General features: G+C 55.1%; 2 protein-coding genes across 6 annotated transcripts; one reads left to right on the top strand and one right to left on the bottom strand.

The window, feature by feature from the left end:
* Positions 1 to 853: 853 nt before the first annotated feature.
* NACC1 (nucleus accumbens associated 1) lies at positions 854 to 25,478 on the bottom strand. 5 transcript variants are annotated; one of them, XM_063701774.1, is made up of 7 exons: positions 25,371 to 25,446; positions 24,294 to 24,312; positions 5,859 to 6,812; positions 5,607 to 5,780; positions 4,641 to 4,746; positions 4,442 to 4,539; positions 854 to 3,873 (listed from the first exon to the last, which is right to left on the bottom strand). In XM_063701774.1, the coding sequence occupies exons 1-7, from the start codon at positions 25,398 to 25,400 to the stop codon at positions 3,614 to 3,616; spliced, it is 1,641 nt and encodes a 546-aa protein (XP_063557844.1). In that variant the 5' UTR covers positions 25,401 to 25,446; the 3' UTR covers positions 854 to 3,613. The 5 variants fall into 5 exon arrangements, with proteins under 5 accessions (XP_063557844.1, XP_055227756.1, XP_055227755.1 ...); XM_055371781.2 differs by lacking the exon at positions 24,294 to 24,312 and having other exon boundaries at positions 25,371 to 25,478; XM_055371780.2 differs by lacking the exons at positions 24,294 to 24,312; positions 25,371 to 25,446 and adding an exon at positions 24,174 to 24,289.
* Positions 6,759 to 25,198, top strand: LOC134757714 (uncharacterized). Its single transcript, XM_063701783.1, has 2 exons — positions 6,759 to 6,812; positions 23,851 to 25,198. The coding sequence occupies exons 1-2, from the start codon at positions 6,803 to 6,805 to the stop codon at positions 24,306 to 24,308; spliced, it is 468 nt and encodes a 155-aa protein (XP_063557853.1). The 5' UTR covers positions 6,759 to 6,802; the 3' UTR covers positions 24,309 to 25,198.
* Positions 25,479 to 25,536: the final 58 nt, after the last annotated feature.

Raw genomic sequence — 25,536 nt, 5'->3', positions numbered from 1 at the left:
CTGCAGCCTTGACCTTCCCAGTTGAAGTGATTCTCCTGCCTCAGCCTCCAGAGTAGCTGGGAGTACAGGTGCATGCCACCACACCCAGCTAATTAAAAGTATTTTTTCAGGCTGGGTGTGGTGGTGGCTCATGCCTGTAATCCCAGCACTTTGGGAGACAGCCTGACCAACATGGAGAAACCCCATCTCTACTAAAAATATAAAATTAGCTGAACCTGGTAGTGCATGCCTGTAATCCCAGCTACGCAGGAGGCTGAGGCAGGACAATCATTTGAACCCGGGAGGCGGTGGCTGCAGTGAGCCGAGATCGCGCCATGGCACTACAGCCTGGCAACAAGAGCGAAACTCCGACTCAAAAAAAAAAAAAAAAAAAAAAAAAAGAAAATGCTGGGCGCGATGGCTCACACCTGTAATCCCAGCACTTGGGGAGGCCAAGGCGGGTGGATCACCTGAGGTCAGGAGTTCGAGCCCAGCCTGACCAACATGGTGAAACCCTGTCTCTACTAAAAATACAAAAATTAGCCGGGCATGGTGGTGGGTGCCTGCAATCCCCACTATTTGGGGGGGCTAAGGCAGAATGGCTTGAACCCAGGAAGCAGAGGTTGCAGTGAGCCGAGATCGCGCCACTCTAGCCTGGGCGACAGAGTGAAATTCCATCACAAAAAAAAGAAAGAAAAAAAAATTGTGTGTGTGTAGGACCAGCTCATATGTTGCGTTATCTGTATCTGTTGGGGTAACTTGCATGCATGTTAGAATCGGAGGCTGTCAGTTTGCAGTCAGCAACCTGGGTCTGCTGGGCACAGTGCAGGTGTGTGTTCCTCCCTGGGCCCCCCAGTAACGAGCATGCGGCAAGGCTGTTACAAAGGCGTTTAGTTTATTCTCATCAGTATCACTGATATTCTCATGGTTCACATTTGCCAACGCCGCTCCTCTCCTTACAGTAGTTAAATGTGCAATCTCACTTGGGGGCCCAGGGAGGGGTGGGGGCTCGGCCCAGGGTGGGGAGGGCGTTGGCACTTCACGTGGACAGGGTGGGCAGCCTGTCCTGCGTGAAAGAGGTGTGGGTGAGTGGGCGGCCAGGGAAGGGGAGTTGGCAGGGGAGGGCCCCACAGTCTTTTTTCTCTGGTGGTTGGTGATTCTCCATTCAGATTCCTTCCTGGCTGCCCAGGGTGGGGGAACCATGCAGCTCAGGGCAGGGCAGGGGAGGAAGAGAAGGAAAAAGCAGCAGGCCGCCCAGGGGTAGGGGTGGAGGGTGAACGGCAGGGCAAGGGGGGTACAGGGGTGGCTCCTGGGGTAAGGCACAACCCTGTCTTTGGCTCTCCTGGTGAGGAGTTTCCTCCCCTGCACCCCCTGCCCGACCCTTCTCCCCACCCCCCACCCCCCGGACCCACACACAGTCCTGGGAGCCAGGGGGCACCTCCTGGGGTCCCTGAAACAAGTGGGCTCTGCCACCAAAGCCAGTGCCGCAGGGGCTCGAGGAGGGACACCCGAGGAAAAGGCAGAGAGGGGCGGGCAGGGGCCTACCCAGGACAAGGGGGTGGGGGTGAGAAGACCCCAGGCCCAGGAGCTGGCCCCCCCGCCCCAACTAAGGCCTGGAAGTGGGGGAGCACCTGCTTCCTTTCAGGGGTCTGGCTGGAGCCCCGGTCTGCCCCTCGGCCTCCGTCAGGCCCAGCCGCTTGCCAAGTGACCAGGGCATTGTGCTTTGGGGTAAACGCTGGGGTGGGGTGGCAGGCCAGGAGGTGGGGGGAGAGGAGGAGTGACTAAGGTGCTTGTGCTTTAGCTGGGGGTGTCAATATCCCCCACTCAGGCCAGCTGGGGGCTAAGGTGCCAGGCCCCGGCCAGGAAGACAGTGCCAAGACCCCAGCCAGACCCTGGCACTCATGACTGACCCCCGCAACAAGCAGATGTTAAGAGGGACCCCCAGTGGGCCGGCAGGGCTGCTGGTCCCATCGGGGGGATGTTCTCCAAATCAGATTACAAGGGTCCAGTAGGGGCTGGCCCCCACCCCATCTCCTAAAATCCCCCTGCCCCTGGAGAGACGCCTGGGAGCAGTGGGTAGGTGGGGGGTTGGGGAGGCAGATGAGAGGCAGGGAGGACGAGGGCCAGAAACGCAAACAAGGATGTGGATGTGGATGGTGAAATGACACCCTGCATAGGGGGATGGGGAGTTAAAAAAGAAAAAAAACTCTGCCTTCACATGAAAATCTAAAACAACAACAAAAAACCACCCACTCTGGGCGAGAACAAAAAGAGAGGAATGGTAAAAGAGAAAATTCTGCAAACAACTGCTAACAATGGAAGTGGACCCGGCCCTGCCCTGCCCTGCCCAGCCCAGCCCCCAGGAGCTGGGCCCAGCCAACCAGCCAAGGCCTGGGACACCCTTAAACTATAGCCCTGTTGGGGAAGGTGAACAGGGGAGGGGGAACCCGGTCGGACCCACAGGAGCCTAGGCAGCAGCTGGGACTGGAGTCCTACCATGGAAACACACACTCACACTCCACACATACACACCCACACACACACATTCAGCCTGCCCCCCAGTCCCCCAACACTGCCCTGCCTTCCAAGGCCCCCCACCCCTGGGGACCGAGGGGGACAACAGACACAGCCCCATTGGTTTGAAAAATAAAAGGAATCTTATACTTCAATATTTCATTCGCTAAAAAAAGGTTTTAAAAATTATGTACAGGAGGGTGGGGGCCAGGAGCCCTGCTGTGGGGTGGGGTGGGGGTGGGGAGATGGAGGGAGGGGCAACAGCCCCCCAGTCTGCTCCCCTGGGTTCCAACCCAGGTCCTACTGCCTCTTGTATCTTCATTTGTTTGAAAGCAAAACTTCTGCACACACACACGCACACACTCTGCCAGCCCTGGAAACCTCTCATTCTATCCTCCGAGACCCTCGGTCTGCCCCCAAGAGACCCCCCCCTCCTTTAGGACCTGCCTCTCTGAGGCCCCAGAGGACCAAAGGGAGCAACAGAGGCGGAAAAGAGGAGAAAGGGCACCAGGCACGCCACTGCCGGCCACCTTAGGTCGGTTGTGCAATTTCTCGGAGCCTGTTTCCCCAGCTATAAAATGGGTAGTCCCCACGGCCTCGCCTACCCCAGCCCCCAGGCGCAGGGATAGACGAGGGTGACAGGAAGGCGCTTTTGGAGACGTGGAAGCACTGGGAGGTGGTGGGAGGGGTCCTGAGAACCCCTGGGGCCCGCCTCAAGTCCCAAGGGGCTGCAGTGAGGGGCGGAGGCTGAAGGCTTCCGCGAGGTGGCCTAGGGCCTGGGGAGGGGCCTTCCCAAGACCCCCAGGCCAGCCCCCTCCCCTGGTGGGCCTGGTGAGTGTGGAGATGACGGCTAGGGGTTAGGTTGGGGAGCCAGAACTCCCCCACTGCACGAGTGTGTGTTAAAGAAGGCAACACGGACCTCACGCCACCTGCCCTGCGGTCCTCTCCCGGCCCAGCTCTCGGTGGGGAAAGGGGGTAGGACAGGAGGGGCAGAGGGCCGGGAACATGCAGCACCCACCGCGGGTCCTGGGGAGGGACAGACAGTAGCTCATGACCAAGATGGCGGGTGTGTGTGTGTGTTGGGAGGGGAAGTGTGCGGCCCCGCGGGAGGCTGGGCGGGTTACTGCAGGGCTTCAGCCGAGGGACCCGCCTCGCCCTCGTGGCTGGCGGTCTCGAAGCCATGCTCCACACCCATCATGTCCGGCTCGATCTTGCCCGTTTCACTGATGAAGGTGGTGTAGGCGTCATCCTCAGCCTTGAGCACCTTGACCTTGGGCATCCAGCTCTTGCGCACGACGCGGCGGGCGTTGGTGCACATGTCGGCCGCGATGGCATTCATCTCGCTCTCCTTGAAGTTGGGGGCGAAGTTCTGGCAGTAGTCTGTGGGGCAGGGTGGGTGCGGCCTTGGCACGGGGGCCAGGTGACTCCCACAAGGCCTACTCACTAGCTCCCCTACAGCATCTGCGACTCCCTCTCAAAGGGGAGACGAGTGAGGCCACGCGGCCAGGACACCACACTACGTGCACCCAACCCTACACCGGACTGAGTTCAGCCATGTGTGGGGATGTGTTGGTTTTGATGGGATGGCCCCGTGTTCTTGAAAAATTCAGATCATTTGCCAGAATTTAGTAACTGGGAGTGGCCACTTGAAAATCTAGATGCCCCCCATGACGAGTGGCTAGCACTGTCTGGCTGCCTCACCCTCCCAGACTGCCCTGAGTTCGAGACCCTCCTGCCTGACACAGGCTCCCTGGCTTCCCTTCGGCACGTGCATCCCCCAAACACGAAGAAATCTAAGCAATCACAGCCGGTTTCCCAGCAAGGCTAGAATGAGCCCCAGAATGCTTCTCAACACTGAACTCTAGCCCTCTCTGAGAGCCAAGGCTGGGAAAAAACATCAACCTGCGTGCCCCAGGCCCATGCCCCGTCCAGCTGGGCCAACACTCACACTTGACAGCGTGGAGCACGCGGCTGTCCAGGGGCTTCCGACGGGGATCGTTGGTAGAAGAGCGGATGCCGGTGCCACAGCTGTTGGCCAGCGTGTTCCTGGGGGCAGGGGACGTGGAGGGAGTCAGCGCTCAAGTTGGTGGTGGGAGGGACATGGGGAAACCCCACCCCCCTCCCTGGGGCTCTGGCAAGGGCCTTACCGGTCAAAGAAGGAGGCCAGGAGCCGCCGCAGTAGGACCTTGTGCCGCGTGCCTGCGCTGACGTGGCAGTTCATCAGCTGCGCCCTTGTGATGTACACGTTGGTGCCTGGTGAGGAAGCCGGAGGATGGCCTGGGGTGCCCCAAACCGCCACAGCCCCCATGATACCAGGCCTCATCTCAGAACACCCCAGGCCCTCCCTGCTGGGCTCTGGGTCCCAAGAACTCACCCAGGGACCTTCTCCCCTACACCTCTACCCACCAAGGGCAGTCAGGGGAGGCTCCCTGGGGCTCCCCCAACCTCATCAGTGCTCAGGAAAGGACAGAAAGGGTGGCTTCACCATCCTCGGGGCGCCTGCTGTGTGGCCTGTCGTGCCGCAAGCCTGTGTGAGGTGGGCACGCTGGCAGTCACCAGCTAGAGATGAGCCCAAGCTCAGCAGGACCAACAGGGAGTGGAGGCTCACACCTAGGCACTCTGACCCAAGGACCAAACACAGTCTTCTTCTTCTTTTTTTAAGAGATAAAGTCTCACTCTGTCACCCAGGCTGGAGTGCAGTGGCCACCATAGCTCACTGCAGCCTTGACCTCCTGGGCTCAAGGGATCCTCCCACCTCAGCCTCCTGAGTAGCTAGGACTACAAGCATTCGCCCCTGTGACTGTCCAAATTCTTAACCTAGGTAGTAGCTGGCCTTCACAGGAGCCCGGGAAGTAGCTAATCTACCCATGCGGCCAAACAATAATAGCCAATGCTCGCCCCAACCCCTTAAGCCAGAAACCTAGAAGCCAGGCCTTGCTGTATCAGCTCCTCCATCTCACCAACGCCCCCACCCTTAGGGTGGCTGTTACCAACACTACAGCACAGATAGGTAAACTGAGGTGCTGGGGGCTCCTAACCAGCTGCCCAGCCCAGCCCAGGACGGCCGGCTCCAAAGCTGCGGAGGGGAGAGATCTGGGGCGAGACCGGCCCACCTGTCACCAGCTCCAGCTTCTCAGAGGGGTCGCCCTCGTCGTAGAGCTTGGGGTGGCAGCGGTTCCCAATCTGGTTGATAAGTTCAGCCGGGAGAGACGCCAGGTCTTGCCGAACCCGGATGCGATTTCGGGACTCGGGGGCTACCTGCTCCGGGAGGGCCTCCACCTTCTCGGCTGCAGGGAGAGAGTGGCGCGCGAGTGGCAGGAGGAGCAGGGGTGGCTGGTGGGATGGGGGACAGGGCGGCACCTCACCTGTCTGGCCGACGTTCATCATGCTGTACATGGTGTACATGTTGCAGATCTGCCGGTACTGCTCATCCATGCCCTCCTCGCCACCGTCCTCCTCCTCGTCCTCCTCATTGTGGTAGGAGCCAGGGCTGTCGCTGGTGTAGGCGCTTGAGGTGCCTGGGCTGGTCCGCTCCGACGTGCTGGGCCCACTCACCACACCCCCTGCTGCCGCCACCCCACCGGCTGGCTGCCCTGCTCCCGCAGCCACGGCGGGCTGGGCTGCTGCCACCACCGGAGCCTGTTGGGGTGGCGGGGGCTGGTGAGGCCGGTTGGCAGCCAGGTCCGGCGTGGAGAACTTGGCCATCTTGCGGCTGCCATTGCCGCCGCCCCCGGCCTCCTTCTGGCCACTGTCCCACAGCCGCTTGGCCACGGGCATGCACTGCACGGAGTCCGACTCCTGCTGCTCCGTCTTCACCCGCGACACGAGGGGCAGCGGGGTGCTACAGGCTGGCCAGCCCGATGTCTGCGCCACGGGGCTCTGGGGCTCCGACGATGGGGCCTCCTCCGCATGCAGGCCCTGGGAGTCGCAGCTCGGGGAGCTCACCTTGAGGAAGAACTCGGTGCCCTTCTCCATGATCTCCTGGATCTGCAGGAAGCCAGCTGTGTACATGAGCAGGAACTGGTCGCCCACGTTCATGCTCAGCCGGCCCGTGTAGCAGAAGCTGAGGATCTGCTGGAAAGACTGGGGCTGCACGGCCGCCGGCAGCTCCACCACGGCGCTGCGGCTGTTGTTGAACAGGTCCCGGAAGTAGGAGCTGCTGGCAGCTAGCACGGCCCGGTGGGCCTTGAAGGCATGGCCCTTGACCACCACTGACACGTCACAGTACAGGCCCTGCAGCCGCTGCTCATTGAGGCACTCCAGGATGCTGTTGCCGAAGTTCGGGATCTCCATCTGCAGTGTCTGGGCCATGGCAGCGGCTGCACGGGGGGCAGGGAGGAATGGAGAGACAGAGACAGAGGGACAGGGTCAGGTGGCAAATGTGGGTGCTGGCCTAGCCCTGGCCCCAAAGACCTCCCCTGCTGGAGGGACATCCGCACGATGGAATCTACCATGGTGCTAAACCACACAGGGCCCTCTACCCTATCTGTCCGGGTACAGACTCACTTTTACAATATGTGGTCAAATCTGCTAAGCTAGCTGCAGACCAGGGTGGCCACACGCTATCCCTTGCAAAGAGGAGGGGGCAAAGGCATACTTATTCATATGTACTTGAAGAGTAACTGAATATGCTTAAGTGCTCGGAAGAGTGGCTAGGACACAGTGTGCTACCTCTGAGTGCCAGCTATTGCAAGCACCAGGTACATATATGGTATCTCTTCAGGGTACTGGCATGGAAATGCCAGAAAGGCAGGGTCATCTGACTGTGCAGCAGAGTCTGCAGTGCTGGGCACATGCCCTTCAATCACTGTTTGTATAATGACTAAATGACCACTCAAGAAATTACATGAGGTCAGGCGCAGTGGCTCACTCATGTAATCTCAGCACTTTGGGAGGCTGAGGCAGGCGGATCACTTGAGGCCAGGAGTTCGAGACCAGCTTGGCCAACATGGCAAAACCCTGTCTACCAAAAATACAAAAATTAGCCAGGTAAGGTGGTGTGGGTATGTAGTCCCAGATACTAGGGAGGCTGAAGCCAGATAATTACTTGAACCCAGGAGACAGAGGTTGCAGTGAGCCGAGATTGTGGCACTGCACTCCAGCCTGGGACATAGAGTAAGACTGTCTCAAAAAAAAAAAAAAAAAAAGGAAAAAGAAATTGCATGAGGCTGGGTGCAGTGGCTCATGCCTGTAATCCCAGCACTTTGGGAGGGCAAGGCGTGTGGATCACTTGAGCCTAGGAGATTGAGACCAGCCTGGGCAGCATGGTGAAACCCTGCCTCTTACGAAAAATACAAAAATTAGCCCGGCATGGTGGAGCACACCTGTGGTCCCAGCTACTAGGGAGGGTGTGGTGGGGGGTGGATCTGTTGTTGAGCCCAGGAGGTCAAGGCTGCAGTGAGCTGTGATTGCGCCACTATACTCCAGCCTGGGATACAGACAGAGACACTGTCTCAAAAAAAAAACAAAAAAAAAAAAAACAAAAAACTTACATGAAAACGTCTCTAGTCATCAGGGAAATTAGAAGAAAACATCACCAGGGAAATGCAAATCCTAACCACAATGAGACACCATCTCACACCCACTAGGATGGCTAGAATCAAAAAAGTTGGTGAGGATGAGAAATCCGGAACCCATTTCCACTGCTTGTGGGAATGTCAAATGGCACAGCCACCATGGAGAACAGTCTGATGGTTCCTCAAACGGTTAAAGAGAGTTACCATATGACCCAGCGATTCTACTCCTGGAATTTATGCCCAGGAAAAACGAAAACATTTGCCTGCATTGAAAACCTGTACACAAACGTTCACAGCAGCATTATTCACAATAGCCCAAAGGTGGAAACGATCCAAACGTCCATCTGCGGATGGATGGGCCAACTAAACATGGTCAGTCCATACAATGGGATATTATTCAGCTATAAAAAGAAAGGAAATTCTGACACATGCTACAACATGGATGTCCCTGGAAAACATTATTCCAAATGAAAGAGGCCAAACAAAAGGACCACAGATTGTATGATCCATTTATACGAAATGTCCAGGACAGGCAAATCCACGCAGACAGGAGGCAGATTAGTGGTTGCCAGGGGCTGGGAGGCGGGGAGAATGGGGGAGTGGTGAGGGAAAGCAAAAGGAAGGCAAAGGTGTGTGGGGTTTATTCTTTTTTCTTTTTTTTTTTTTTTGAGATGGAGTCTCGCTCTGTCGCCCAGGCTGGAGTGCAGTGGCACGATTGCAGCTCACTGCAAGCTCCGCCTCCCGGGTTCACGCCATTCTCCTGCCTCAGCCTCCTGAGTAGCTGGGACTACAGGTGCCCGCCACCACATCCGGCTAATTTTGTGTATTTTTAGTAGAGACGGGGTTTCACAGTGTTAGCCAGGATGGTCTCGATCTGACCACAGGTGATCCACTCGCCTCAGCCCCCCAAAGTGTTGGGATTACAGGTGTGAGCCTCCAAGTCCAGCCTTTTTTTTTTTTTTTTAAATTGAGATGGAGGCTCACTCTGTCGCCCAGGCTGGAGTGCTGGGATTCCAGGCGTGAGCTATCACACCCGGCCTCCTCTGTAATTCTATAGGGTCTCTAGAGGGCAGTGGTCCTAACTGGGCAGAGTGCGAGTGAGAAGGCTTCCCTGAGTAAGGCAGATCTTTCCAGACACTCCAGCTGGCCAGCAGGAGAAAGTAACAAGTACATGCAAAGGCCCTGGTGCAGGAATGCACACCTTCCCTCCCTTCCAGTTAGCTCTCAAGCACCTTCCATGTTTCATTAGCAACTCCACTCAGATCTGCCTCCCTGGGCTGGGCACTGAGAATACAGTGGCCACTCTCCTCCTATCTGGTAACACCCGTTCCGTCTGAAAGGGCTGCTGTGAGGAATAGAAACGGCAAGTGTTCAAAGGCTCAGAGGTGCAACCTAAGGTTGAGTCCTGGCTCCAGCACCGACCTGCTCCTCTGACCAGGAGCTCCAAATCTCTGCTTTCTCCATTTGGAAATCGAGGCTGAGGAGGTCAACCTGATTCTACAAACTCAACCTACACTTATTGTTACTGAATGATCATTCAAGAAATTACACGGAAACATTACTAGTCATCAGGGAAATGTGAATCCTAACCACAGTGAGATACCATCTCACTTACTGAGCTGCTACCCTGTCAGGCCACAAGCAAGACACAGGCCCTGCCCCTTGCAACACCCAGGCGAATGGAGGAACCAACTCACAACTTCTATGAGCTCCCCGAATCCTCTTAGCAAGATTTCAGGGCTGGTTTCATACTCCCCTTGCAAAGCTGGAAAAACTGAGGTCATGTGGAAATTGAGGACTGTCCTGAGGTCATCTAAAAATTCATTCACCAGGTTCAAAATTCAAAAGATATGTCCTGAAGGGCGGGATGACTCAAGCCTGTAATCCCAGCACTTTTTTTTTTTTTTTTTTTAAGACAGAGTCTTGCTCTGTTACCCAGGCTGGAGTGCAGTGGTGCCATCTCGGCTCACTGCAACCTCCGCCTCCCAGGTTCAAGTGATTCTCAGCCTCCTGAGTAGCTGGGCCTACAGGCGTGTGCCACCATGTCCGGCTAATTTTTGTACTTTTAGTACAGATGCGGTTTCACCATATAGGCCAGGCTGGTCTTGAACTACTGACCTCAAATGATCCACCTGCCTTGGCCTCCCAAAGTGCTAGGATTACAGGCATGAGCCACCACACCTGGCCAATCCCAGCACTTTGGGAGGCCGAGTCAGGTGGATCACCTGAGGTCGGGAGTTCGAGACAAGCCTGGCAAACACAGTGAAACTCCATCTTTATTAAAAATACAAAAATTAGCTGGGTGTGGTGGCAGGTGCCTGTAATCCCAGCTACTCGGGAGGCTGAGGCAGGAGAATCACTCGAACCCAGGAGGGTGGAGGTTGCAGTGAGTCAAGATCGTGCCATTGCACTCTAGCCTGGGCAACAGAGTGAGACTATGTCTCAAAACAAAAACAAACAAAAAAACCCAAGATATGTCCTGAGCTATCTGCTGCCCCTACCACTTACATGCAAAAAGTGGTAAGGCCAAGATTCAAACCAGGGTCTGCCTAGGCACCACAGCCTGTGACTTCCCTTGCTTGTATCTTCCTTCCTCTTCCCCTCCTCAAAATCACTGCCACCATCCTACAAAAACACAAACAAAACAAAACAAAACCCCAAAACCTCCTTAGGGCAATCAGAGGGTGGAGGCTGGATCTAGGAATCCCAGTTACAAGGCAACAAAAATCTCTGCCCAGGAGCTCAAACTCAGAGCTGAATGGGCCAGGAGCTGGCCACTCTGCATGAAGAGGCAGGAGAAACAGGCACCATGTTGGGGGGCAAAGGACAGGGCCCAGAGAGCCTACTTCAGGAGTCCTGGCAGCCCTGAACCACCTCCCTGGGCAGCCAAATTAAAGCCACCCCTGGTACTGGGGCCCAAATGACAAGGACCAAGATGGTCAAGGGAAGAGGCTGGCATCCCAGTTCCTAGAGGGGTGCTCCAAGCTCATTCCCCAGGGAGGAGGACAAAGCCAGGACAGGTGTGCAGTGCTGCCAAAACCCTGCACCTGCCTGTGCCTCAGTTTATTCATCTGTAAAATGGGCTGTTCATCCAACCCATCCTGATGAACCGCATCCTCCTTTGTGGGAGGTGCTGGGGACACAGCCCTAAAAGGACCAGCTGTGCTTATGTGGAGCTGTCTAGTGAGGAGACACCGGGGATGATTTAATTACAGTTGGGGTGGGTATGTCAACCGAGCAGATGGCCTTGGTGGTAGGGACCATTAAAGGTTGAGCAACTGCCAGGACAGAGATAACACTTCTGGGCGGGAAGGTATCAGGTGTGGTCCAGGGACCCAAAGAAAGCTGGTGTAGCTGAAGGGCGATGCAGCAGGGACAGGGCTGCCAGGAAGGGTATGGGACAGGTGGGGTCCTGGCCTACGGAGTGTGGACATCTTTGAAAGTGAGCCCCAGGGTCAGGGCAGCATTTTAAGAGTTATATGTACAGGCCAGGTGCGGTGGCTCACGCCTGTAATCCCAGCACATTGGGAGGCTGAGGCGGGCGGATCACCTGAGGTCAGGAGGTCAAGACCAGCTTGGCCAACATGGTGAAACCCCGTCTCTACTAAAAATACAAAAATTAGCTGGGTGTGGTGGTGCACATCTGTAGTTCCAGCTACTCAGGATGCTGAGGCACGAGAATCACTTGAACTTGGGAGGTGGAGGTTGCAGTGAGCTGAGATCGAGTCACTGCACTCCAGCCTGGGCAACAGAGTGATACTCCATCTCAAAAAAAAAAAAAAAAAGAAAAGAAAAGAAAAAAGAGGTGTATGTACAGTTAACCCCTCCAAGGGCACTGTCAGCTCAATGAAGGCAAACATTCTGGCTGGTTTTATTCAAGATTAGTTCTTTAGAATGAAATAGATGCTCAGTAAATATTTGTAAATGTGTTAAAGAACAGTGCAGAGAGGCTGGGCACGGTGGCTCACGCCTGTAATCACAGCACTCTGGGAGGCAGAAGCAGGAGGATCCCCTGAAGCCAGGGGTTCAAGACCAGTCTGGGCAACATAGTGAGACCCCTATCTCTACAAAAAATTTAAAAATTAGTGGGGCTTGGTGGCTTGCACCTGTAGTCCCAGCTACTTGGGAGGCTCAGGTGGGAGGATCACTTGAGCCAAAAAGTTAGAGGCTGCAGTGAGTGATGATTGTGCCACTATATTTCAGCCTGGGTCATAGAGCGAGACCCTGTCTCTAAAACAAAAAAAGCAAAAACAAAAAACCACATCCCCCGACCCCACTACCCCACCAAAACCAACCAACCAACCAACCAAACAAACAAACAAAACAGTGCAGAACGGGCATAGGACTGCTTCAAGGTGACCTTACCAAGCACCCGGCACCGGCCACAGGTAATTTTTTTTTTTTTTAAAGACAGGGTCTATGTTGTCCAGGCTGGTCTTGAACTCCCCCATTTGGCAATGGAGACTGAAAGGTTACGGGGATAATAGGAGGCAACAGAGATGTGGGGGTTGGGAAGGTGGCCCAGGTCCCCTCCTGAGAATGAGAGCCAACCTGATGCTCAGACTGAGGTCCCCCATACCTTGTGAACCTCAGCTTCAGAGCCCAGCACCACAGCACCCAGGGCTTTGGAGCCTTTGATTAGCAATTGGTCCAAATAGCTCAGCCAATTAGCGCACGGGAGCTCTCCCTCCCTCCATGCTGCTGGGGACGAGCGGAGTGGGGCGACGGGTCTGTGAGCCACAGTGACCTGAATGCTGTTCCGTCTAGTTCCCCAGTGGCCCCCGCACAGAGTGGACAGGGGTGAGCTGCAGTGTGGGCCAGAGCAGACCCATCTCTGGGAACCCCTCCATCCCTCTGTGATTGGCCCAATCCGGCCCAATCCTGCCCAATGGACTCAGGAGAAAAACTATGTGGGCCCCTGCAAGAAGCCCTCACCCACGCTAGCCCCAGGAAGGGAGCTAGCATGACTGGACTCTCAGAGGAAACGGGTCTCTCGCTGGCAGGTCCCTGGCAGGGTCACCTGCTGGCTGAAGCAGGGGTGGGATGGAGTCGGGGGTTGAGGTCTCTAAACCACCTAATGGTTCTAGTCCCCACCAAATCCCCACCTAAGTCAGGCTCAAACACACTGCCTGGTCCCCCTCTACTGCGGTGAGGCCTTTGCCCAAGCTGTGCACCCTGCCTGGAATACCCTCTTCCTCCACCCTCAGCTACTCACTTCTCCAGGCTAGAGAAGATGTCCCTCTCCTGCCCCACCCCAGCCACAGTGCCCTTAAGCTTACCTCTGAGGAAACTAAGTCCCACTTGACTATAAACTCCCCAAGGGCAGAAAACCATATCAGAATCATCTCTCCTTAAAATTCAGCATATCAGCACCCCTGAGGGTGTGGGGGACAAGGGCAGGAGGCCACAGGGCAGCTGGGACCTTCCTGGCCAGGACAGTGCCTAGTCCTGGCCCTGGGCATGAGCAGATCTTCTGGTGAGACCCAAGGGCACAGCACACGGTTTCCATGACTTCCCAACAACTACTCAATAAATATTTGCCAGGTCCCTGCCTGGGCAGGCCACAATGGTGACAAAGTAGCCCTGCCTCTGGAGCTCACAGTCCAGCAGGAGACAGGGCCATTCATCCTTGGTCACACAGATCAATGTGCTACACACTGGGGTGCCTGACCTTGCCCAGAAGGGGTGACACTGGAGCTGAGATCTAGGAAGGGCAGTAGTGGATGGGGAGTGTGGCCCTTCCAGAAAGGGTTTTCACCTCCAGGGGACTGGGCTCAGTCTCAGGGCTCTGCTATGGACAAAGTATGTCCCTCCAAATTCACAGATTGAAACTCTGAGCCCCAATGTGCCTGTATCTGGAGATAAAACCTTTGGGAGCTAATTAAGGTTAATTGAGGTCATAACAGTGGTATTAAGAAGGCAGCTGTCTGCAAGCCACGAAGAGAGCCCTCACCAGAACCTGACCACGCTGGCACTCTCATCTAGACTGCCAGCCCCCAGCACTCTGAAATATAAATGTCTGTTGTTTAAACCACCCAGTCTGTGATATTTTGTTGTGTGGCAGCTTGAGCTGACTAAGACAGGCCTGAAGCACCATCTATTCACTGATGCCTCCCCCACTGGAGTCTTTGGCCCGGACTTCCCTGTGAATGCCAGACTCGCACACACCCCAGACACCTCCACTCAACAATTTCAGGACCTGGCTCCAGTCCTTCCCAAAACCTGTGAATGCCGTAGCTTCACCAGCTCTGGCCCTCCTCATTCAGATCCTTGGATTCATCTTCAACTCCTTCAAAACCACTTTGTACTACCTTGGCCCCAAGTGACACTGCCTGGGCCCCTACAATGCTTTATTGGGGCCCCTGGCAGTCTGGCCCTGCTTGCTCTCGGACCTACTAGAATGGGAATGGGACAGCCATAGCTCTTCATACTCTCCCTGGTCACATAAAGCCCTTTCTCTACTCTTTTGCTTTTGGAGACAGGGCCTTGCTCTGTCACCCAGGCTGGAGTACAGTGGCACAATCATAGCTCACTTCAGCCTCAAACTCCTGGGCTCAAGCAATCCTCCCACCTCAGCTTCCCAAATAGCTGGGACCACAGGAGCTACATCCAGCTAATTTTTTTTTCTTTTTTTTTTTTTGAGGCAGAGTCTCGCTCTGTCGCCCAGGCTGGAGTTCAGTGGTGGGATCTTGGCTCACTGCAAGAATCGTTCAAGCGATTCTCCTGTCTCAGCCTCCTGAGTAGCTGGGATTAAAGGTAACCACCACCATGCCTGGCTAATTTTTCTATTTTTAGTAGAGATGGGGTTTCACCATGTTGGCCAGGCTGGTCTTGAACTCCTGACCTCAAGTGATCCGTCCACCTCCCAAAGTGCTGGGATTACAGGCGTGAGCCACGGCACCCGGCCCATCCAGTTAAAAAAAAAAAAAAAGTATATGTATATGTATGCTTTTTTTTTTTTTTTTTTTTTTTTGGTAGAGACGTGATCTCACTATATTGCCTGGGCTGGTCTCCAGCTCCCAGCTGAGTGGTCCTCCTGCCACAGCCTCACAAAACCCTGCGATTATAGGCATGAGCCACTGCGTCTGACCAACAAAGCCCTTCCCGACACTAACTCCCTGGCTTGATTCTCCCTGCTTGACTTATCCTTCTTGGGAGTTCCTATGATTTATTTAGCAAGCTGGCCATTTTTCTTTTTCTAAAAAAAATTATTTATTTGTGCATTTTTTAGTAATAGAGACGAGGTCTCCCTAATGTTGCCCAGGCTGGTCTCAAACTCCTGGACTCAAGTGGTCCTCCTGCCTTGGCCTCCCAAAGTGCTCGGATTACAGGTGTGAGCCACCACCCCTGCCAAACTGGGCATTTTTTGGGGCTTCATGTCAGTTTCCCTGGGGCAGGGAGTTTGCCTGTGTAGATCCCTGTTGTGTCCTCTACCCCTAGGACCTGGCCAGGTACACAGTGGGTGCTCACAGTCCTTTGTGGAAAAAAATGAACAAAGAATTACTTCCATTCCTCCTAACCTAACTCCCTGTTTTGTTCCACATTACCGTGGCTCAAACAGGAATAGGGCTCAGAAGCATTATCTGTGGCTGGGCAGACAGACGACCTCCCTTGACAGTTGCCAAGGTGGGTAGCCAGCAGTCAGGGGCCTACTGAGACCTCAGTGTTACCTGACGAATTGCTCACACTGCCAGTGGATCCTGCCATCTGCAGGAAGGGGGCTGGCAGGATGATTCCTGGGAGTAGTAACTGCCAGCTCTTAGGGAAGAGAGCCGCGGAATTCCCCAGCCAGCATGGGCCTGTGAGAGACTGTCAAAGGCACAGTCCTTTCCTGATGTCTTTCCAGGGAAGCTGTGACATGGCCGTCGACAGATGCTATGGTCTGAATGTTTGCTTCTTCCCAAAATTCACATGCTAAAGCCTATCTCCAATATAGTGGTATTAAGAAGTGGCGCTGGCTGGGCACGGTGACTCACGCCTGTAACCCCTGCACTTTGGGAGGCTGAGGAGGGCGGATCACGAGGTCAGGAGATAGAGACCATCCTGGCTAACATGGTGAAACCCCATCTCTACTAAAAATACAAAAAATTAGCCGGGCACAGTGGTATGTGCCTGTAATCCCAGCTACTCGGGAGGCTGAGGCAGGAGAATCGCTTGAACTCAGGAGGCGGAGGTTGCGGTGAGCCGAGATCGGGCCAATGCACTCCAGCCTGGCGACAGAGCAAGACTCCGTCTAAAAAAAAAAAAAAAGTTAGGCCTTTCAGCCAGGTATGGTGGTTCACGCCTGTAATCTCAGCACTTTGGGAGGCTGAGGTGGGCGGATCACCTGAGGTCAGGAGTTGGAGACTAGCCTGGCCAATATGGTGAAACCCCATCTCTACTAAAAATACAAAAATTAGCTGGGCGCAGTGGTGCACGCCTGTAATCCCAGCTATTAGGGAGGCTGAGGCAGAATTGCTTGAACCTAGGAGGCGGAAGTTGCAGCGAGCCAAGATCACGCCACTGCACTCTAGGCTGGGCAACAGAGCAAGACTCCATCTCAAAATAAAAAAGAAGTTGTTGATCAAAAATTTAAAAAGGGCTGGGTGCAGTGGCTCACGCCTGTAATCCCAGCACTTTGGGAGGCGGAGACAGGCGGATTACCTGAGGTCAGGAGTTCGAGATCAGCCTGGGCAACACAGTGAAACCCCATCTCTACTAAAAATACAAAATTAGCCTGGCGTGCTGACACATGCCTGTAATCCCAGCTACTTGGGAGGCTGAGGCAGGAGAATCGCTTGAACCTGGGAGGCGGAGGACGCGGTGAGCCGAGATCGCACCACTGCACTCCAGCCTGGGCAACAAGAGTAAATCTCCGTCTCACCAAAAAAAAAAAAAAAAAAAAAAAAGTGGGGCCTTTGGGAGGTGATTCAGTCAGGAGGGCTCTGTCCTCATGAATATGAACTGTGCCCGTATAAAAGAGGGGGAGCTTGTTTGTCCTTGCCACCCTGTGCAGATACCTAAAAGGTGCTATCTATGAGAGATGGGCCCTCACTAGACACAGAATCTGCTAGCACCGTGATATGGGACTTCCCACCCTCTACAACTATGAGCAGCTCATCTCTGTTGTTTATCAATGGCCCAGTCTGTTTTGTTTTTTTGAGACAGGGTCTTGCTCTGTCACCCAGGCTGAAGCGTAGTGGTGCAATCTTGGATCACTATAGCGTCAAACTCCTGGGCTCAAGTTATCCTCTCACCTCAGCCTCCTGAGTAGCTGGGACTAGGGATGTGTGCCACCACGCCCGGCTAATTAAAACAATTTTTTGTAAAGACGAGAGACATATGTTCTCAGGACCTCCTGAGGGCTGTGTCACGGGTGAAAGACAAATTAAAATTAAATTTTTTTGTAAAGATGAGGTCTCACTGTGTTGCCCAGGCTGGTCTCGAACTCCTGGGCTCAAGCAATCCTCCCATCTCAGCCTCCTAAATGCTGAGGTTAGAGGCATGAGCAATGTGCCTGGCTTCCAGTCTAAGGTATTTTATTACAGCAGCCCAGATGGGCTAAGACCTACAAGCCAGTTAAGGGAGACCAGCAACTCCAAGTGTAACAAGGAACAAAGGCCCCAGAGAGCCCCACAGTCCTTCATGCAGCTCAGCAGGATGTGGCTGGATCCTGGCAGCTACTCAGGTTGCCTGCCTGACCCAGAACCAGGAAGACCCCTCTGTAGGGGCTGAATGTGAAGGCAGTCCAGGAAAACGGTTAGTGAAGAACAAACTGTTCAGCGGGGGGCGGTGACTCATACCTGTAATCCCAGAACTTCGGGAGGCTGAGGCAGGAAGATGCTTGAAGCCAGGAGTTTGAGACCAGCCTGGGCAATATAGCAAGACCTCATCTTGCATCAGTATTTTTTTTTCTTTTTTGTTGAGACAGTCTTCCTCTGTCGCCCAGGCTGGAGTACGGTGGCGTGATTTCGGCTAACTGCAACCTCCGCCTCCTGAGTTCAAGCAATTCTCGTGCCTCCGCCTCCTGAGTAGCTGGGATTACAGGCACACACCACCATGCCTGGCTAATTTTTGTATTTTTAGTAGAGACTGGGTTTCTCCATGTTGGCCAGGCTGGTCTCAAACTCCTGGCCTCAAGTGATCCGCCCACCTCAGCCTCCCAAAGAGCTGGGATTACAGGCGTGAGCCACTGCACCTGGCCTGTATTTTTTTTCTTATACACCCATAGATTTAATTCGTTATCTTTTTCCCTGAATGACTGTTGTTAAATCCATGGTGGCAATAGGATTAGTAACAGTGTCCCCTACTCAAGCCTCACTGACTGAGCCCATACCTGGCCAGGGCTCAGACAGGCTCATTTAACTTACTCTTCTTTACAGTTTCTGAGGAAGAAATTAGCCTGCCTGCCATTTCATGGATGGGAACGAGGCCCAGAGAGGTGAAGCCAGAGGCGGGGAACATGTAGCTGGTGAATGGCAGGCACAAGTTTACACCCAGGCCGTCTAGCTCCCGAATCAGGCAAAAATGTGAGGCAGCTGTGACTAGACCCATTTCACAGGTGGGAAAACTGGTGTTCAGAGAAGCAAGGCAGAGACCAGACGGGAACCCCGGACCTGCCGAGCCCAGAGCTGGGGCTCTTTACCTGAGCTACTGGATGTGTCCTCTCCAGAAACAGGGTCTTCTGCCTGTCTGAGGACCTCCACCTCAGGGTCTGGGGTGCCCTCTCTCTAATCCCCAAGGAAGGCCTTCTTCATTCTTTTCATTCTTCCTTTCCCAATCCTCCCATCTGCAGCTATTCTCTAGCCCTTTCTCCCTGCAACCATCATCTCCGGGAATGAGCAGTCTCCGCGTGCTGCCTCTCCCTCCTCCCACTCGCTCCTCCTCGCAGCCCTCGGCAATCTGGCCTCCCTTTGCAGGCAGCAGCTCCAGCTCCTTGGAGAGCCTGGCAGAAGCTCTGCCTCCGTCCTCATGGAGCTCGCAGCCTGCCCGCTCCCTCCCCACCAACTCCAACCATAAGCCCACCCTTCGGAGTTACATCCCACTCCCTGCGTGTAATCAGATCATACCCAAAAGACAGGGCAGCAGTGGCGGCAACCAAGGGTGGAGGGAACAACAGTAAGTGCAAAGGCCCTGAGGTGACCCTGGTGCCGCTAACACAAAGGAGGGTGGAGGGATGGGGATCATCCTGGGAGAGGGGCCTGCTGGGCTGTGCTAGGGAACCACGCAGAGCCTAAGATTTTGAATCCTACTATTGTACTAGGCTCAAATCCCTTATAGAGCTTGTCACTCAGAATTACCCTCAATACTGCTCACCCCCCATATCAGTCTCCCATCTAGAAAATGGGCTGACAGCAGCAGCCACCTCACAAGGCTATTTCAAGGATTAAACAACCAAAGAACACAGGCCGATCGGTGCTCGCCCCGTAGTCGGTGCTCATGAATGCCAGCTGCTGTTAGTCGTATCGCCTGGCCCCGTGCTGGGCCGCAAACTCCCTGGGAGTAGAAGACATCTTATGCCTCTCACCATCTCCCAGACCTTGCACATTTCATGGGATTAACAGGCAGTGATCGCTGGGGTTTTCCCCAGAGCTTTCACAGCACTGTCCACTCACACCCCAGACGCCAACCTCTCCCGCAAACCTCATGATAACCAGACAGTGGAGATTCCCCACCCAGCCACTGCATTTGCGTCAATCATTCTTTGTGGTGGGGGCTGCCCTACACACTGTCTGATGTTGAACCGCATCCCTGGCCTATAGACCCACTAGATGCCAGCAGCACCCCCACCCCCGGCAGGGACAACCAAAAATGTCCCCAGACATTCCCCAAGTGTCCCCGGAGGAGGTAGGACTGTACCCAGTTGCGAATCACAGCAGTATAGTTGTGCCCACTTGTCACTCCTTATCAGAGGAGGACACTGAGGCTCAGAGATAAAGACCTTTGCCCAGAGTCTCATGGCTGAGACAGGGGTGGTGCTAAGTGTGAAATTTCACTCTCCACTAGACCGTGTCTGCTCACCCTTACCTACCCTCTCCCTTTGCTCGATTTAGAAACCACGAACTGGACACAGTCAAAGCCCTCAGAGAAGACGCACAGGTCTCTAAGAACTGAGACCTTCGCCAAGGAGGCAGCACATGAGAAGGCTGGAGGGACATGACCACAACCACACACAGATCACAACCTAAGACACGTCACCTCTGCCGCCTCGGCTGGTCCTCACCCCACCTAATGTGCAAGCAGGCCCAGTCCCACCTCCCGGCCCCACCTCATGCGGCCCAGAGGGTTCTCTAGGGGAAGGCAGTAGCGGCTGAGAGGACTGAGGAGCAAATGCAGACACGAGGAACATGAAAGTGGCTGGAAGGCGGCACAGGGGTGGTAGCCAGACCACTTTGCAGCTTGCGTGAAGGAAGGACTAGGGTGCCTCAGTTGCCTTGTGTGTCAAATGATGATAACAGGCAGGACTTGCTAGCCATGGGCTTAAATGAGTTCGAGTGTGTACAAGTGCTGAGAGCAACCTAGGAGGAGAAACGAGGGGCACGGAGGATCTGAGGACACAGAGTGGCATGAACACTGACTCATGTTTTCCAGCCCCGGTGGCTCACCACCATCCCAAAAGCAATATGCCCCACCAAGCCTGATGGGATCCCTCTCTCCACACAGGCTCTGGCAATGACACTGATGAAATCTAGGGTCAGACAATGTTGGGCCAACCCCAAACTCTCTCCAAACCCCCGGGCCTCCAGGCAGACTCCTTCAATAGATCCTGTAAGGCTGACCAAAACTCACATCTCCTCAAAGCCCAGCTCAAGAACCTGCTGGGGCTCCCTGCTGCCCGGCCAGGAGGCCAGATTTTTTAAATACCCTAGATGCAGGCCAAGGGGTTCTGAACTTCCATCTGGGGGTGATGGGCAGATCCAGGAGACCCAGAGACAAGGCTTCACTTTCTTGTGAATGGTACTAAGAGTCTCTGTCTCCACAGTAGGGTCATCCCCCCACTCCTTCCCTCATGAAGACAAAATGTTTAGAGCACTCAGAAGAAGACTGGTACATACTCAAGAAAAGCTGTGAATGTGCTGTCCCCTGAGCCTAGAACACTGACCCCTCCCTGCGCCCCAGCACCACCCACCCCTTAGCTAATATTATTATTCAGATCTTAGCTCTCCCGGAACACTTCCGGCCACCCATCGAAACCTCCCCATCCCCTCATGGCTCATGATGACTTCACTTTGCTACACCATCTTTGTAAACACAGAGGTATGTCAAATTATGTTGATCCTTTGCTTGTGAAAGTTTGGTCGCTTGAGAGCTAGCTGCTCTGGATCTGTTACTCCGGGATGCTTCCCCAGCCCCCAGCGGGGAGTCAGCACCCAGCAGTGAAATAAAACTGTCTCAACGGGCTGCCTACTTGTTGCACTTGCCCCCACAGAGTCTGTGCATGCTAAGTTCTCACCGAAAAGCAGTTATTACTGGTGCCTTCTCCTCTACCTCTAGGCACAAACTGGAGCTGCCCGAGGCACTGCCTGTCCCCCGCTCACCAGGGCCAACTCCCAACAGTCTCAGCTAAGTGACTGGATGGTACCCCCAACCCCCATCCCTGGTATCCAACCCAGCTTAGGTCCAGGAGGACCCAGTCTGTGCTGAAGCAGACCTGCAGCAATCCTGGCCCAACCAGCCAGGAAGGATGGTTCAGTCTCTTTGCGGGACTGCTGGCCCAGTTCCTACTCCTCCTAGAACCAAGTGGCTAGCCAGACAGGCAAGAAGGGCAGGGCCCAGGTTGGAGGGTGTCCTGGGAACTATAGGGAGACTGGGGAGAATTAGGGTGACAACCCATCATTAAACCCAGAAGAACTGGCTGACACCACTTGACCCAGCAGTTTGTGGTTCCTGCCTCAGGTGCTGAGGATCCCAAATCAAAGTCCCAAGGACACCCTGGTAACAGCCTTGCAATTAGCCCAGAAAGGAACAAAAGCTGCTGCCATCTGACTGGGGGCCAAAGTGGGGCAAAAACAGTCTAGGCAAGCAAAGTCAAGTCCAGCCCTGGTGGTGCCAGGCCTCCTCAGCTTCCCACGGTCAGCCCACAGTTCCATGACTCCTGACCTCTTGGCTCTCAGGAGGGAAATGGGGAAGAAGGGGTGACCAGGCCTCCGAGAAAGATACCTCCACTGTTCCATTCCCCGGGGACACCATGGAAACTCAGTCTGTCCCAAAGGGGATTGACCCATCCCTCGAGGTGAGGAGAAGGGAAGGCCTGGACGGATGAGAACGCCCTCCAGGGAATCCAGAACGAGGAGCTCCTTCAGTCACCCTCCTGGAAGGTCACTTGAGTGACTATGGGTTTGGGCTGAGGGTCAGACAATCCCAGTTCAGCCACTGTCTGCTCATGTGATCTGAGACAAGGCACACCACCCCGAGCCTCAGCTTCCTCGTCTGGACCACAGAGAAGGCCTAAGTTGAACCGGTGGTGGTGAGCCATCAATGAGCTCATCCGACCAGCGAGCTGGGCACAGGGCCTAGCCCAGGACGAGCGTCCCAGAGGTAGATCCCTGGGCCAGGGTGTGAGTGCCTGATTTGATCCCCTTAACTCTTCTCTGTGCCCTGCCTTCACCCCATCGGGAGCCTCCAAACCACCATCAACAGAGTTTTACATGCTCACTCCCTCTAATTCTTCACCCCCAGGGAGGTGGCACACAGAACTCAGGCTCAAGGAGTTGGTGCCTGGGAGGCCATGGTACTAATATATACGATGGTTGCTGTGAGGTCCCATCCACTAGGCTTGAACCACCAGCTTCTGGCCACAAAAGGTAGAGAAAGAATGCAGGATCCTAAAATACCCAGGTAACGTCTGCTGGGCTGCCTCCCTGTAGATATATAAGGTGGGGGTGGGCGAGGGCCACCTTGTGATAAACAAGATGCCTAAGCTAGGTGTTCCAGACTGTCTCCAGCTGCCCACACAAACACCCACTGGCCAGCGCCTTTGAACAGTTGGCAGAGGCTTGCCCAAGGGGTAGGGTCAGGACTCTAGAGGCTTCAGGGATGAGGTGTGAGAAAGAGGGAACCCCTTAACACTTGGAGTTGGGGGCGGTGGGGGGCGCATCTTAGTATATACCTTCTGGTCACACCAGCTTTTCCTGACCTGCCCCCACATCCCCCCTAGCCTAGCCCAAAAGGTTCTGCTCTCTCGACTCCCAAAACTCCTACAGCAGTCCCTCACCTTACCTGATCGCCCCCACATCTAGCCTCCCCCTCCCCACATCTGAGTCCTGACCTCATGTGACCCCCGGAAAACATCTCTGGGATCTCCTATCCGCCCCCACACGAAGTAACTCCGCCCACACCCGCCGTGCCCCACTTCCTGGGCTTCTCCTCAGCCGCCCCCAGGCCTGTAACTTGACCCACCCACCTCCTCCAGCGCCCAGGCGGTACCTGCAGGCCCGGCCCCTCCCCGCCCCGCTCCGGCCGCGCCGCTCTCCTCTCCTCCCCCACTCGGCCTGGCCGGAGCCCGACTCCGACTCCCCCTCCCCCTCCCCCTCCGGCATCCACGGGAACCTCCTCACTTTTCCGCCTCGGACCCTCCAACTTCCCCGGATCCCCGGTACCTGCCCCGGCCAGACCTGACCCCCTCCCTCGCTGGGAGCCGGGGGAGCGGTCCAGGTACGATCCTGCCGCCCCGAAGCTCGGGCTGGACGCTCAAGGCCGCCCGCGGTAGCTGGGCCTCCACACACTCGCCTGCCCGGGCACAGTGCAGGCTGCGGGCCCGGCTCCTCCTCGGTCCGAGAAAGCACCCAGGCCCTCCCCACTCAGCCCTCGGGCCGCCCCGGCTGGAGGAGGCCGGAACCGGGCCTGAGGCGGGCCGCCTCACCTGCGCCGTGGCCGCGCTCCGGGGGGTCCCGGCGGGCTCCGCAGCGGCGGCTGGGGCCGGGCCTGGGCCCGGGGCGCGCCCCGCTGCGCCGGGGCCTCGGCCTCCGCCTCCGCGGCCTCCGCGGCCTCCGCCTCAGCAGCAGCGGCAGCCGCGGCGGCCATTCATTGTGGGCCAGGCCGCCCCAGCCGAGCGCCGAGCGAGCGCAAGCCGCGCCGCCGCCGCAGCCAGGCCAGGGAGGAGCGGCCCCGGCCCCGCCCGCGCACCGCCCTCGGGCCCCGCCCTCCAGGCGAGGCCAGCAGAGTTCCGAGCGCGCCCCTTCTAACCGGCTCAGTTTCCTCTCTATGCCCCTGGGGGGATCCTCGCCAGTACGTCGGCTCAGCTCGATGGTTCGAATCCCGACCCCGCCACCTTCTAGTCCCGCGACCTTGGGCAAGTCGCTCTACCTTTCCGAACTTTAGTTTCCTGTAAAACAAAAACAATAATGACTGCTGTTTATTGTGGCAGGCACTGCGTTACGTTCTTTATGGGAATTAGCTCGTTTAAACTACACAGTAACATTTTTTAGTGAGAACTGTTACAGACACACTATAGAAAATAAAGGCAGCTGGGCGCGGTGGCTCACGCCTGTAATCCCAGCACTTTGGGAGACCGAGGTGGGTGGATCGCCTGAGGTCAGGAGTTCGAAACCAGCCTGGCCAATATGGTGAAACTCTGTCTCTACTAAAAATACAAAAATTAGCCGGGCGTGATGGCATGCGCTTGTAATCCCAGCTACTCGGGAGACTGAGGCAGGAGAATCGCTTGCACCCAGGAGGCGGTGGTTGCCGTGAGCCGAGATCATGCCACTGCACTCCAGCCTGGGCGAGACTCCGTCTCAAAAAAAAAAAAAAAAAGAAAGAAAGAAAAGGAGGCACAGAGAAATGAAGAAAGCTGGTCAAGATCATCACACAGCAAGGAAGTGATGGCAGGTGCCAGGATTTAAACACAGGCTCAAAAGCGACAATAAGAGCTAAGACTTTTATGATGCTTACTTACCGGATGCTAGGTTCTGTTAGCATTTTACCTGCACTAACTCGTTTACTTCTCACTACAACCTAGTAACAAATGGTAAAAAAAGTTCTGCCCATTTTGCAAAAGCGGTAACTTAAGTTCAGAGTTAACAAGTCGCAGGGCGAGCTGAGACTGGAACCCAGGTAGCCGGGACCACTTCGCTGTCCTACCTTCATACACTGGTTAGAACTTTACCGAGCGCTTACAATGTTAGAGTGGTTCTTTGCACACTTTCCAGGAATCTGTCATTTAATCTTTGCTCTATCTGAGAAACCACGATTCTCATTTAATAGGTAAGAAAAGTGAAGCCGCGGGAGTAACCTGCCCAGAGCATGTGATGGGACTGAGATTCAAACCCGGTAAATCCAACTCCAGAGCCTGAGTCATTCCTGCAGGGTGCTCTGAAATAATGTGTATATAGCACCCAGAACACAGAAGAGGACCAATAAGTGTTGGGTTTCTCCGCTTACCGCCCCTTTTCTGAGCCACAACTTCCTCATCTGTGAAATGGGACTAGGGACGTGTCCTCTCCCAGGGGATCCACTGTGATTAACACCCCCGGAACAGCACGATCAGCGCGCTTCCTTTATGGCTTTCATTTTGATCCCGGCCGCCCACCGTACGTCTCCTCATTGA

This window comes from Gorilla gorilla, chromosome 20, assembly GCF_029281585.2.
Source record: "Gorilla gorilla gorilla isolate KB3781 chromosome 20, NHGRI_mGorGor1-v2.1_pri, whole genome shotgun sequence".
NCBI classification, from domain to species: domain Eukaryota; kingdom Metazoa; phylum Chordata; class Mammalia; order Primates; family Hominidae; genus Gorilla; species Gorilla gorilla.
The sequence above is the reverse complement of the archived record's forward strand: the minus strand, read 5'-3'. Positions and strand labels throughout refer to the sequence as shown.